This window comes from Bos taurus, chromosome 4, assembly GCF_002263795.3.
Source record: "Bos taurus isolate L1 Dominette 01449 registration number 42190680 breed Hereford chromosome 4, ARS-UCD2.0, whole genome shotgun sequence".
Classification (NCBI taxonomy): domain Eukaryota; kingdom Metazoa; phylum Chordata; class Mammalia; order Artiodactyla; family Bovidae; genus Bos; species Bos taurus.
In genome coordinates, this window is record NC_037331.1 from 113,942,962 (window position 1) to 113,957,641 (window position 14,680).

The 14,680-nt window shown below is 56.9% G+C and overlaps 1 protein-coding gene across 9 annotated transcripts in view; it reads right to left on the reverse strand.

Moving 5' to 3' along the window:
- The window catches only part of WDR86 (WD repeat domain 86), a 40,897-nt gene extending 27,616 nt beyond the window's left edge, over nt 1-13,281 (reverse strand). For 8 of the 9 annotated variants that reach the window (XR_009494111.1, XR_009494112.1, XM_024990395.2 and 5 more), the window contains exons 1-3: nt 13,149-13,281; nt 12,691-12,977; nt 1,136-1,277 (exon numbers count right to left, since the gene is read on the reverse strand). Coding sequence is in view for 7 of the 9 variants with exons in the window: in XM_024990395.2 (XP_024846163.1) it covers nt 1,136-1,277; nt 12,691-12,853 (305 nt within the window). In the remaining 2 variants the exon portion in view is untranslated. 9 annotated transcript variants of the gene reach the window in all.
- Nucleotides 13,282-14,680: the final 1,399 nt, after the last annotated feature.

Genomic DNA, 14,680 nt, shown 5'->3' on the forward strand with positions numbered 1-14,680 from the left:
CCGGGCCTGGCCTCCCAGGTCCCTGGTCCCCACCTGCTCTGGCTAAGGCGGGTGGCGGCTTGGGGGAGGGGAATCAGAGCTCAGCTGCAGGAGGCAGGGGCTGGAGCTCTCCTGGGGTCCCCACTGGGGTCCTTCTCCTCTCAGCACCATCCTGAGTCAGTGTGATACTTTGGCCTTTCTCCTGCCCTGTGTGAGCATCCATCCATCGGGGGCCATCAATGACCAAACTGGCCCACCATTTCCACCCGCTGTGTGCCAGACCAGCCGGCCAGACGGGTCCCACCCGGCCCCAGGCTCTGCAAAGCCCACACTGGCTGAAAACAGCCTTTGCTCCCTGTCCTCTGCAACCACGGCCCCCATAGCGCCTGGTTGCACGTTCTTCGCCTAGTTAACTCCCTGGAGAGGCGCCCTTCCCGGCCCCTGAGGTCAGGAGGGCCCAAGGGCAGGTGCCCAGACTCCAGATACTACCAGGCAGTCCCTCAGGGGGCGGGGGGGGGCGGGGTTTGAGACCGCCCCAAGTTACAGAAATACTGTCCAGCGGATCTGATCAGCAAGGAATTTCCATGGCTCAGCTCAGACCCAAACTCGATACGTTTTTGGAAAAACTCAAACCTCTGTGAGAAGGAGCGGCTGGGATATTTTCAACAGCAACAGGGAAAGAAGAGGTTGAAAAACATCCTCGACTCCCTCTGCAGAGCAAGCCCCATTCTGCTCCTCCTCCAAGCGCCCAGTCCAGCATCAGGCACCGATTAAGCCGTTTCCTCTGGAATCTGCTCCCATCGGTAGGAGCTGTAGCCTCCAAGGCCTTTCCCTGCACCCAGCTGGGGGCAGTTGTGCTGTAGGGCCAGCGAGGATGTCCAGGCACTAGTCTAAGGGTTGGTGATGCCTCCCTGTCCGCATCTCCACCTCCCAACCTGCCCCCCACTGACCCCCAAAACACACACACCTGCAGCCCTGGGCAGTTGGCACTTGTCACACCCGGGGACACTTCTGTCCTGGGGCTTCCACTGCCCTGTGCTCCTGGCCACCTCCCCACACGTCCACAGGTGCTCCTCACAGAAGCTAAGTTCCTCCAGGGCAGGGGCCCCACAGCCTACATCTCGGTCCCCAGTCCTCACCCCCCGGCCCCACTGACCTGTTCACGATGGACGTGTGTCCCCGGAACACCTGCAGACACTGCCCGGTCAGCACATCCCACTTCCTGATGGTGCAGTCAGCGCTGCAGGTGAAGGCGGCCTCGTCCTCCAGCTGGCAGAAGGTCACGTAGCTCTCGTGTCCTGCAGACGAGGGGAGGACACGTGAGCGCTGCGGGGCAGGCCTGCTCCCTGAGCGTGTTTGAGACGCGGAGGAAGGGAAGAAAGCAGCTTGCGGGCAGTTTGGGCTGAGTCCAGAAGGGATCAGCACTTCAAAACAGTGCTGTAACTCTGGGAGACTCTCAGGAATCGTGGGGAGCCAGGAGCAATTCAGGGAGCACTCAGCCTGCCCCGGAATCCTTCCTCACTTCTCTGCTTCCCTCCTCCTTCTTAACCATCTTCTTTTAGTCTTTTTAAAAGAAAATATTTATTTACTTATTTACTTGGCCGTGCCGGGTTTTGGCTGCAGCACGTGGGATCTTGTTCCTGGGCCTCCTGCGCTGGGAGTGCAGAGTCTTAGCCACTGGACCACCAGGGAAGTCCCTCCTTTTCTTCAAACTTTTCAGCTCCTTGTATTTACTCAGTCATTCAACGAGCCCCATGTTATAGAGGCAGGAAGAACAGAGGCCAGGGGCATGGTCTTTGGAACCAGATTGCCCAGGAGAGCAGCCTGGTGCTGCTACTGGCTGCCTGGGGGCAAGTTATTTCCTTCTCTGTGCCTCGATTTCCTCACCTGAAATGGGGAGAGTGCCGCTGCCTGAGTCACGGGGCCACTGCACAGGGTGCGTAAATGCTAGCTGTGAGCTGTCCTTACGTTTGGGGAGAGACCCTGGTGGGCAGAACACGGGCCCCAAACAGAGCTGGTTCCTAATTGCTGGAACCTAGAAATGTTGCCTTTCTTGGAAAAAGACACATTTACAGGTGCAACTCATTAAGGAGGACCCTGAGATGGGGAGATGATCCTGGATATCAGGATGGGCTCTACATGCCTTCACAAGCATCCTCATAAGAAGGCAGAGGGAGGGCTCAGGACATGGAGAAGGCATGCTGAAGAAGGAGCAGAGACGTGTGGCTGCTGGCCCTGAAGACCGGAGCGATGAGGCCACAAGCCAAGGGATGCAGCAGCTGCCAGAAGCTGGAAAGGTGACCACGGTCTCCCTGCAGGTTTTAGAGGAAACCTGGATTTCGTCCCAGTGACACTGATTTTGGGCCTCCAGATTTGTGCCATAATAAACTTGTTTCAAGGAAACCCAGTGTGATCATCAGTCACAGCACCCACAGGAAACACTTACAGATCCAGGGATAAGTAAGACACGTCCCCTGCAAAGACTTTGCCAACAAAGGTCCATATAGTCAAAGCTGTGGTTTCTCCAGTGGTCTGTATGGACGTGAGAACTGGACCATAAGGAGAGCTGAGCACTGAAGAATTGATGCTTTTGAACTGCGGTGCTGGAGAAGACTCTTCAGAGTCCCTTGGACTGCAAGGAGACCCAACCAGTCAATCCTAAAGGAAATCAGTCCTGAATATTCATTAGGACTGATGCTGAAGCTGAAGCTCCAATACTTTGGCCACCTGATGTAAAGAACTGACTCACTGGAGAAGACCCTGATGCTGGGAAAGATCGAAGGTGGGAGGAGAAGGGGACAGAGGATGAGATGGTTGGATGGCATCACCAACTCGATGGACATGAGTTTGAGCAAGCTCCGGGAGATAGTGGAGGATGGGGAGGCCTGGCGTGCTGCAGTCCATGGGGTCGCAAAGAGTTGGACACAACTGAACAACAACTTGCCTTCCAGGAGAACAGCCAGGCCAGAAGGAGGGACAGTTGGCCAAGAGTGACGGGTGCAGGGACAGTGCATGACAAGGGTCAGCAGAACAGATGCCGGGTGTGGTGGGTGAGGAAGGGTCTCTGTGGTGTCTGTCCAGAGAAGAGGAAGTGTCTGAGCAAGGAGATGGCACACACCAAGCAGGAGGGGCCCCGGGGGCCAGGACTCAGGCACTCAGCAGAGAAGGTGGATGAAGCAGACAGGGCGAGGGCAGAGGTCTGGGACGGAGCGAGGGCCATGCAGCCCGGGGTCTCGCCAAGCGCACTTGGCCATCGCTCTTACGGGGCAGTTGTCTGATCTTCCGGCTCTCACCCTGGCTGTGGGGTTGATCTTTACGCCTCGAGCCTTATTATGCAGCCCTGGGGACCCTTGATCCCTGGACACAGAAGAGCCTGTTTTCCAGGTAAGCGTTTGCTTGTATGTACATGGCTGAATCCCTCCGAGGTTCACCTGAAACCTTCACAACATAGTTTGTTCATCAGCTATGCAGGAGCTAACTTGCTGCAGTCTTGTCCGACTCTTTGCCACCCCATAGCTCACCAGGCTCCTCTGTCCATGGAATGCTCCAGGCCAGAATACTGGAGTGGGTAGTCCTTCCCTTCTCCAGGGGATCTTCCTGACCAGGGGATGGAGCCCAGGTCTCCTGTATTGCAGGCGGATTCTTTACCACCTGAGTCACCAGGGAAGCCCCTTAATGGCTATACCCCAATAGAAAATAAAAGTTAAAAGAAAAAAAAAAAAGAAGAAGAAGTGTTTTCATCTCGAATATAATCACGTCCAACAGTAAACTGAAGCTGACTCTACTGGAGGAGAATTCAGAGACCAGAAAAATCAGTGGAATTAGAGGAATGTGAGACCTCAGAGCTATGTCACAGACAAGGCGAGTGATGAACACAAAACAAGAACGATGTGAGTGATGTATTTATGACATTAAAGATTTCGATCCGATTTTAAAAATTTCCTCTCAATGTCTGGTATCAATTAGACAAGGATTTAGAACCTCCTGAGCAGTTTCGAACTGATTCTCACTTTTTTTTTTTGGCCTGGGGTTCAAGCTTAATTACTCTTGAAAGAACCCAACTTTGTGGGTTCTAAGAAACAGAATTTTTTTTTTAAAAAGTAAGAAATAAATATTTTCTTGGATAGCATATGCCAGGCCTCTAGGAAAACAACGTTTGTGAATTAAGTAAACATGAGATTGTTTCCATCAAAGTGCATGTCAGTTTAAAAGTCGAGGGCAAAATGTGTTTGGCAAAACGCGGCCCAGCTTTCTGCCAACCCCAAAATGTTTATATAATATTTGAGGGTTGTCAATGCGCTCTCCTCGAGACCGGATCTGCCGTCAGGAGGGATTGGGAGCACTCAGCACCGAGACAGGGGTCCCCCAAAGCCCACCAAGACTAGGAAAGTGTCCCCCAGGGCACCACCCCCAGTCCAGACTAAGACTAAGGCGCTTAGTCCAAAATCTAAGCTCCTTCCGTGCCGTCTCAGCAGCATCGGACAGCAGGAAGGCAGAGCGCAAGTGCACCCACCAACCAGACCAAGGGAAGCACTGAAATCCCCAGGCTGGCACCTCGGCTCGATGGAACTGTAGTCATTGGCCAAGACTGTGAGTGGGGCCGCTCCTCTGATTTGTAGAAGTTGAAACAACGATGGACACGTGACTGCAAACCAACAGAAGTATAAACACAGGCTTGAAGAAAAGAGGTAACAACGAAAAGAAGTTCTTCAGTGTGGAAAAGCTCATCTCTGAAGCTGGGCTGGACTGATCCTCCACCCTCTGGGGGGCCTGGCCGGGCTGGCGGGGGTCCCTGCACCAGTCAAGGCTCTTTCGTGCACACACCCCTTCTCCGGCACCAGACATCCATCTCACACCAAAGGGAGCCCTCCGGGCTTGGAGTCCTTGCCACACCGGGGTCCTGGGGGCTGTGAGCAAGGCCCTGGCTGTAACCCACAGACTAGAAGCCACCAAGCAACAACAGGGCCCCATCACCCCGGCAGGGTCACCGAGGATGCAGGCGGGAGGGGCCCTTGCGTCCCTGGGGACACAGAGCCTCGGCCACGAGCTGTTGGAATTGTGCAGAATAAGCAAGAAAGCCAAACGAAAAATAAATATTTTTGAAGGGCTGCAGAATGCAGATAAAATGCGGTTATTTTGTTCAAGAGAATATGCTGAGGCTCAGGGTTTCCTGCCAAGGTAGTTGGCCCTCCTGGCCTCCCGGCTCGCATGCCCTTGGACATGCTGGGGGGTTCAGAGTTGAAGTAACCCCTCCATGGGCAGGAGCGGCTCACCCCACCAGAGACCAGGGTCTGCAGGGGCCGAGGGGCCCAGGGCGGACATGGCCCTGCTGAACTCGCCTTCAGCTCAGCACGACAAGCTCTGCTGCCCCTGGAGTCTTCCGTTTGCGCAGTGGGGCCCCCTGCCCTTGTCCAAGCTGCTCTCTGCAGCCCCCCCCAGGCTCCCTGTCCCCACTCTGGGCTCCCTATCCCCCCATGGGCTCCCTGTCCCCCCTGTGCACTCCCTGTCCCCCACTGTGAGTTCCCTGTCCCCCCTGGGGGCTCCCTATCCTCCCTGTGGGCTCCCTGTCCTCCCCGTGGGCTCCCTGTCCCCACTGTGGGCTCCCTGTCCCCACTGTGAGTTCCCTGTCCCCACTGTGAGCTCCCTATACCCGCTGTGGGCTCCCTGTCCCCCCCCAGGGGCTCCCTATACCCACTGTGGGCTTCCTGTCCCCCAGGGGCTCCCTATCCCCACTGTGGGCTCCCTATACCCGCTGTGGGCTCCCTGTCCCCCCCAGGGGCTCCCTATACCCCCCTGGGGCTCCCTGTCCCCCCCAGGGGCTCCCTATCCCCACTGTGGGCTTCCTGTCCCCCCCAGGGGCTCCCTATCCCCACTGTGGGCTCCCTATACCCGCTGTGGGCTCCCTGTCCCCCCCAGGGGCTCCCTGTCCCCCCCAGGGGCTCCCTATCCCCACTGTGGGCTTCCTGTCCCCCCCAGGGGCTCCCTATCCCCACTGTGGGCTCCCTGTCCCCCTGGGGGCTCCCTGTCCCCTCTCTCTGGGGGTTTCCTGTCCCCCCACCCCCCACTGCCATCAGGGCTCAGACAGTCGGGAGCTCCAGGAGGGGCCTCCAGTTCAGGATGTGTCCCCCGAGGCCCACAAACCAGGGTCCTGCCTCCCTGGACGAAGCCCCCTCCGCACCACGGCCGCCTGGGGAGGGTCAGCCCCGCTGAGACCCAGGTTCTGCGGTTTCCCACCCTCTGCCCACATTTGCCAAAGTCCCTTCATGAAACTCCGTGAGTGACCATTTGGGAGAGGCCGCTGGTTTCCTGCTGCTGCCCGAACACGGAAGCTCTGGCCGGAATGGACGGGGTCTGACAAAGCCACGGGGAACCCCAGCGTGGGCCACACGCCCCCCAGGCTCCCACCCCCGCGCTGGTCTCTGTTGCCACCTCAGTGCCCATCCTCAGCCCCAGCCTCTCTGGTCCCGCAACCTCAACCAAACTGCCGTCTGCTCCCATCCCATTCTCCTTGATCCGCTCCCATGGGGGAGCTCTCCTCCCAGGACGGTGGTCTCCACAGAGCTGGAGAATGAGTCACCAGTGTGGGCTTCTTTCCCTTCCGTGCTGAAAATCCAGGGCTGCTTTTTTACGGAACGCTTCTTTGACCGGGACAAAGCTAAGAACAATTTTGTTTCTGTCTGAATGTCTCCCCTGGGCGCCTACGTGCCCTTTTAAAAGCATGTATGAGATGACTCAGCAATCCCACTTGTGGGTACACACCCAGAAGGGAAAGCAGGGCCTAGGAGAGAGATTTGCACACCTGGGTTCACAGCAGCATCACTCACAAAGTCAGTGGAAGCAGTGCAAGTGTTCAAGGGTGGGTGATGGATAAAGATGAATTAGATCCACACAAGCGAAGAGGGTTCTGCTTTCAAAAGGAGGACATTCTGCCCCGTGTCACAGCCTTGGGGACACTGAGCGGACGGAAACACGCCATCACAAAAAGACAAAGTAATATGTATAAAATAAAAATATAAAAAGACAAATTCCACTTACACAAGGAACCCATGGGAGTCAGGTTCCCAGAGGAAGAAGCAGAATGGTGGGAGCCAGGAGCTGGGGAGGGAGAAGGGGGGTTATTGTTCGGTGGGGACGATGAAAAAGTCCTGGAGGAGGTGAGGTGATGGTTGCATGACATTTTTGAAGTTCAGTATCTCTGAGCTGGACATTAAAGATGGTTAAGATGGTAAACTTTATGTTACTTTTTTTTTTATATATAACAATTAAAAATTGTCTCCATTCCAGGCCCGCCTGGGACAAGAAGTGAACCCTGACTAGCCCAGCTCACCAAGTTCCTGCTCATCTGAAGTTCAAGCACACAGCCCCTCAGTTAAGCAATCCAATCTGCAAACTCCCCGGGCTGGGCCAAGTCTCTGGCACCTCTGAATCCGACACAGGCACCCAGTGCGGTCAAGCCAACTGGCAGGTGAGGGGACTCACAGGGAGGAGCGCAGAGGGCGGGCTAGCCTCAGTTTCCTCATCTACAAAATGGGATTGATACAGGGTTGTGAGAAGCAAACGCGGAAGAGCTTTGGAGCCGGCACAGTTCAGGGCCCAGGGGATGCTGTTTCTAATTTGTGCGTGAAGGGTATGTCAGCAAATGCAAGGAACTAGGAGCTCTATATTCACTGGCTTGGTGCCCACCATGACCCTCTGAGGTTAGGTAACTATTCTTATCATCCCCAATTCACAGATAAAGCAAGTGAGGCTCGAGAAGTTATGTAACCGGATTCAGGCCCAAGCTGCCTGGCTCCAGAGCTCAGGCTCTGGACCATCAATGGTCCTTTCTGCTACCTGGTAGCCAAGTAGGGGTCATCTAGACGGGCAGGCGCCCACCAGGCTTCCAGTAGATAGGAGTGTGCTGTTTGTCTACACGGAACGGAAAACGATCACCACCCCCATCACGTGAGAAGGTGCTGTTAGAAGGAAGCTTGCAGGGGAACAGCCATCGTGGGCTGGAACCTCAGGCTGGGTCCCTGACTTAAGTGAGAACAGACCAGGACAGGAACCGCCACTGGGGGAAACGCTGTTGGCCCCACTGATCCCATGATGTGCCCCAAAGAAACAGGCACCCAAAGGCTAAAGGAGAAAAAGAGGCGAAGGGGAAGAATTACAGTGAAAACAATTCTTCCCTTTACAGAAGGCAATTAAGCCATCTCTCTCACTACGAGCTCACCAATTACATTTGAAAGCCAGTTCAGGGGTTCACAGTTTCTCAGGGGCAGAGCTGCTGCGGGAGGGAAGCTCAGGGGACTGGTTTTGCAGCCTAGTCTCCAGGGGTCCCCATGGGTGACAGTGTGCCCGCTGAGCCTCTGTGCCACCAGGTACTGCCTGGCTCTTCCCACCCCCTGGCACAGGCTCCCTAAACCCTGCAAGATTCACAGAACAGCCTCTGGCCCCCAATTGCTTCTGCCGCCGTGAGCTTGTCTGCAGAAGGAAACACAAGGCAGGAGCTGCCAACCCAGTCTGCTCTACCCAACAAACCCAGGAGGGTGCCCCAGCGGGCTGCCCCTTCGCTGCCTTCGGTGGGCCCAGGGCTCTGCGGGGCGCCGGTCCCCACCTCGATGAGGCACCTTCTACAACGGGAGTGGAAAGAGCCTGGATCTGGAGTCAGGAGACCTCCAGGGATCAGGCTGCCGCTGACCAGCCGCGTGGCCCCGGGAGGGCACGGCTGTCCTACAGCTCTGTCCTGGCAAGAGTAGGGCCAAGGGCGAGAAGGCTTCCCACCCAGCTGTGTGACCCTGGACAAGCACTGCAACCACTCTGTGCGTCAAGGATGTTGACAAGAGTACCTGCCTCACGAGGTGAGTATGCAGAAAACACTTAGAATGTGCAGCATGTTGGTAAATATCTGCACCTCCCGTCTGTCTCATCAATAAACTGGTGTCATCATGGAGTGCTGTTCACAACAGCCAAGACAAGGGCACAAGCTAAGTGTCCACTGACAGATGAATGGGTAAATGTGTGGTACATACATATAATGGAATCTTACTCAGCCATAAAAAGAATGAAATATAGGACTTTCCTGGAGGTCCAGTGGTTAAGACTCTGCATTTCCACTGCAGAGGGGGTGGATTCGATCCTGATAGGGGGGCTACCCTGGGCTTCCCTGGTGGCTCGGCTGATAAAGAATCCGTCTGCAATGCGGGAGACCTGGGTTTGATCCCTGGGTTGGGAAGATCCCCTGGAGAAGGGAACGGCTACCCACTCCAGTATTCTGGCTTGGAATATTCTAAGTCCACGGGGTAGCAAAGAGCCAGACACGACTGAGCAACTTTTTCACTTTCTTTCAGGAGAGCTAAGATCCCACATGCCATGGGGCGTGGCCAAGAAATTTTTTTTTAAAAAAAGAATGAAATAATGTCATTTGCAGCAGCATAAATGGACCTAGAGATTATCAGACTAAGCAAGTACAATACGCAACCGCTTATATGTGGGATCTAAAATACAACACAAATAAATCAACGTATCTATGAAACCAAAAACAGACTCGCAGACACAGGGAACAAACTTGTGTTTGCCAAAGGGGAGAGGAGATAGAGGAGCGTAGGAATGGAAGTTTGGGATCGGGGAGGCAAACTATCACATACAGGACGGCTCAACAAGGCCACGCTGTATAGCAGAGGCGCTGCAGTCAACATTCCGTGACAAGCTATAATGGAAAAGAAAATGAGAAGGAATATATTTAAGTCTATATATGTACAACTGAGTCACTTTACAGTACAGAAGAAATTAACACAACATCGTAAACCAACTATGCTTCATTAGGTCTAAAAAATTAATAAACAGGGAATTCCCTAGAGGTCCAGCGGAGAAGGCAATGGCACCCCGCTCCAGTACTCTTGCCTGGAAAATCCCACGGATGGAGGAGCCTGGTAGGCTGCAGTCCATGGGGTCGAGAAGAGTCCGACGCGACTGAGCGACTTCACTTTCACTTTCCATTTTCATGCATTGGAGAAGGAAATGGCAACCCACTCCAGTGTTCTTGCCTGGAGAATCCCAGGGACGGGGGAGCCTGGTGGGCTGCCGGGGTCGCACAGAGTCGGACACGACTGAAGCGACTTAGCAGCAGCAGTAGCAGCTAGCGGTTGAGATGCCGAGCATCTGCTGCCCAGGGCGTGGGTTCAGTACCAGGTCAGGGAAGTAGGGTCCCATAAGCCTCGCCTCAAAGCCCATAAATAAAATAAACTGGTATCAAGTCTAACCACCTCATAATTGTAAGGGTTAATAACAGAAGAAAATATGTACTTAGAAGAGTGTTGGTAAAATATAGGAAACTAAAATTTCAGGGCATCTTATTAGTACTTCACTGATTCAAAAAAAATCCTACAGTGGGGGGTGGAGCTGGCAAGTCCTTGCTTTCCATGGGGCAGGGGTGCGCACAAGGATCATCATAAACTCAAAATGAGTCTCTTACAAGTCAAATCAGAGTGCAACTGTGGGAAAAGGAAAGTCCTGTCTGTCCCTGACAATTCTTTACGTTCGAACCTTCATAACAGAAGACTCCATGGTGATGGAAAGGATCTTGGCAGCAGTCATCTCATTTGACAGCATTTTCCTGTCTCGGGGAACGGCCCCCAACCAGCCACCGGTCAGAGAGTCCAGGTGACCTCACTAAAAGCAGTGCTGCTGTCCTGTGGGGATGAGCCACCGGAAGGGCCACTAAAGAGGGTGTGCGGGGGACTTACCAGGACAGAGCTGAATGAGGATGGCAGGGCAGGGCTGGGGCAAGGACGGGGGGCCCTGGGCAAAGCCAGGTGCCCATCAGGCCAGAATCACTCCTGAAAGGACCGGAGCTTGCTGGAGCAGAAACTGGCCTATAAACTGAGCTCCTACAAGGGCTTTCAGGCCCAGGGCTCCCTAGGCCAGCCGACCATCAGAGCCACCAGGCCCAGGGCTCCCCAGGCCAGCCGACCATTAGAGCCACATTGCAGTGTGTCAGACATGCCAGTTCCGGGCCTTCCCTGGGGGCCCCGGTGGTAAGGAATCCACCGGTCAATGCAGGGACCACGGGTTTGATCCCTGGTCCGGGAGGATCCCACATGTCACAGGGCCACCGCTGAAGCCCCCGAACTCTAGAGACCCTGCTCCCCAACAAGAGAAGCCACAGCAGCAAGAAGCCTGAGCACCACAGCTGGAGAGTAGCCCCCGATCGCTGCAACCTGAGAAAAGCCCGCAGGGAGCAAGGAAGACCCGGCTTGAGTGTGTGCTAAGTCGCTGCAGTTGTGTCTGACTCTCTTCGACCCCACTGACTGTAGCCCGCCAGGCTCCTCTGTCCATGGATTTCCCAGGCAAGAATAGTGGAATGGGGTGCCATTTCCTCCTCCAGGGGATCTTCCCGACCCAAGGATGGAATCTGTGTCTTCTGCCTTGGCAGGTGGGTTCTTTACCACTAGAGCCACCTGGGAAGGCCAACACTACCAAAAATAAAGAAAGAAATGCCAATTCTAGAGTCCCACCCCAAGGGCTCAGTGAAACCCAGACGTGGGAATCTGCATTTCTGAAAGCCCTCCAGATAAAAGTGTCACGCTTGGGAAACAATACCAACTGGATTTAAATTTTCTAACAGATCTACGTCTGGCCAAGTGTGTGACTGTCTCCGAGTGGTGGCTGACTCCCCACTATCCACACTGCCTCCCAAAGAGCAGGCAGCCCCAAACGGCACCCCTCCACTGCTCTTGTTTAAAACCAGCAGGGGCAGGAGCAGCCAGTCCTGAAGCTAATTTCCTCCCCGTGCCTACAGGAGGTAGGGGGGTGGGGGAGGGGGCGGGCAGGCCACCCAGGATTTGCTGATTGTGGTGGAAAAATTCGTGGTGACAAACAACTGCGCGCACGGCAGGCAGCCTGGTGCCTCTGCCAGGGGCTACAGGGGCCACTCAGAGAGCGGAGGGGCCTGGCAGTCCGCTGCTGCAGGCATGTGACAGGCCCCCCGTGGGGGTGGGGGAATCCACCTCCCCACCAGTAAGTGCACAAATATAAATCGGCACGGGTGTATCCTCAGGGCTCTTTTATGAAGCAATACTTAAGCCGAAGTGTATCTCCTGCTGTTTCATGGCGTTTCCAAATAGTACATGAGACCAAGCAGCGAGAGAGAGCAGGGCCGGGTGGCCGCATGAGGGAGGGGGTTTTCGACTCTGCCCCTCCCCGCGGGGTGGGGCTGCGTAAATGGCCGGCAAGCTACTTAATTAACTCCGTGCCTCAGTCTCCCCGCCTGCACTAACGGGCCAAGAGCACTACACCGTGCAGGCAGCACCCCCGCCGCCGCAGTGCCCAGGCCGCCGACCCAGCCCCCGCTGTGTCCAAAGGCTCGGGGACAGGAAACGTGAGGCCATAGGTCACAAGGCCAGCGAGAGAGAAGGCAGGGCGACACTCAGCTCAAGGGGCAGAGGTGCGGTTTTCTTTCAGTTTGTCACCACTGCGGTGACGGAAGTGATTTCACCCAGGTGTTGACCGGACACTGCGCCCTCGCCGCCGCGCCCCTCGCCTCGCTGGCTGGGATCGCGGCCTCTCTGCACGCCCACCCTCACCCCGCCCCGGGGGGCTTTTCCACGAGGGTCCAAGGTGGGTGCGCGCTGGACTTGGGGGAAGGGGTCTGCGGACAGGTCAGAGGCTGGCGAGCGGCGGACAGGAGGGCAGGGCGAGCGGTCGGAGGACGCGGCCGGAAGGGTCTACCTTGCAGGAGGGCGCAGCACGTGCCGTCCGCCGTGCTCCAGAGCCGGGCCGTGCCGTCCTCGCTGCCCGTCAGCAGGCGCTGTCCGTCGGGGCTCAGGCTGAGCCAGTTGATGCCCCCGCGGTGGTCGGCGCAGACCCTCAGGGCAGACCCTCCGCCCCCCATCCCGCGGGTGGGGAGGGCCCTCGGAGGAGTCTGCGCGCCGCTAGGGAGGGGCCCCTCGGTGTCTTCGCGGCGGTTCCCTGCGGCTGCGTCCCGAGGCCATCGCGGGGCCTTCGGCTCCGGGGTCCTGCGGAGGCACCCGGCGCGGGTGAGGCGGGGGACCCTCGCTACCGTGCGCCCACCCGGCCTCCCGGCCCGCTGACTCGCCGGGGGCTGTGTCCCAGAGGGCGAAGCAGCCGCAGTTCCACCGGCGCGGAAAGCCTCCCGCCCCGCGCCCCCCGGGGGAGACCGCACCCACCTGCTCACGGTTGTCTCGGGGCGCGCTGGAGAGCGCGGGGCGCTGGGGACCCGTGAACCTGGGGAGTGAAGCGCCCCGCGCGCCCTCCTCGGCCAGAGCCGCGCGCTCCGGGCGGCCGAGTGGCGAACAATACAGTCCAGCCAGGCTCCTCCTCAGAGACCACCCCTCAACCTGTCCCCTCCCACTTCTCGGGCCTGCCCTCCCGCAGCACCCACCCCGATCGCCGTTCCCGATCTCTCAGGACCGACCTTAGCCCGCGGTCCCCGCGCCTGCTCCCGGGGACGCTGCGGACCGCTCCGCGTGCGATCGTCCGGGCTGCCCGGCCCGCGCCTCAGGGCTCCAGCCCTCGCCACCCTTGCCTGGACCAAAGGCCGGGACAACGAGGAGGAGAAGAGGGTGGACTGCAGGGTCGGGGTTGGGGAGAGGCGCACGCGGGGAGCTCACTCAGGCCCGCGAAAAGTTGGTTCCCTCCAGGCTCCTCGAGGACCCTAAGGACCCTGCAGAGGCACTCTTGGGGGACCTGGGGTCCGTCCTCCTTGGAGAGCGCCCTTAGTTCGCCTTAACTGGGGAATCGCGTGCAAATTCCGAATTCTAAGGAAGTCCCGCAAGGGGACGGGGAGTGCCCAGCGCCCCCAGGATCGATCGGCAGCCTCTGACGGTCCCCCGAGGTCTCGGCCGGGATCCCAAGTCCCCGCGGCAACCCCGGCCGGCCGCAGCCCCCTGCAGCGTCGGTCTGCCAGTTCCCCTTTGGCAGTTCCGGCGCCGGCTCCGCGGGGGGCGGGGAGGGTCACCCCCCCACACACACACACTCGGATCCTCCAGGTCCTAGAGGCAGCAGGATTTCCCGAATTCTCCGGGTCCCTTTAGAGAATCTAGCCCGGAAAATTTCAGATCGGATTTGTGTTTGTGTGATTTGAGGGACGCGGGGCGGGGAGTGAGGTGGCTTTGGAAACCCAACCCTCATCACGACCTCCAGACCTTCTCCCAATGATTCACCGTGTCCAGACTCCGAAAGAAAACCCCAGAATGGGATCCCATGGAGCACTGGGCCATTTATTCTCCACTGGTCAAAACCAGAGGAAACCCATTCTTTCTTTCCCCAAATTTCTGAATCACCGTGCAGCTAGGCTTAAGGAGAGGGAATTTATTTCCTAAGAGATGGGTCTGGGAGGGGGCTTTGGAATGAGATTTGAAGTTGTTGGAAAAGACTGGTGGGGTGGGTTGAAAGGAGGAGAAAGGAGGCTGCTGGGCACCATCAGGAGAGAGGAAGGTGGAAAGGGCAGGGATGTTCCCAAGGTGGACTCTTCAGAAAGGAGATGCCCACTGGGAGGAAGGAAGGACTCTGGGGGTCCCCACTGTACAGAGAGATGGGGTAGACGGTGGCCGGTGACACAGGTTCAGAGATGCTTCTACCGGCTGCTCACGAGTGCACTTTGGGACCCACGTCCTTACAGGGGCCATTACAACATGCAGATGTGAAGACTAAAGGTATCTGGCTGTACAGGTATGGCCTACTGGTTGGGCTGGGGACA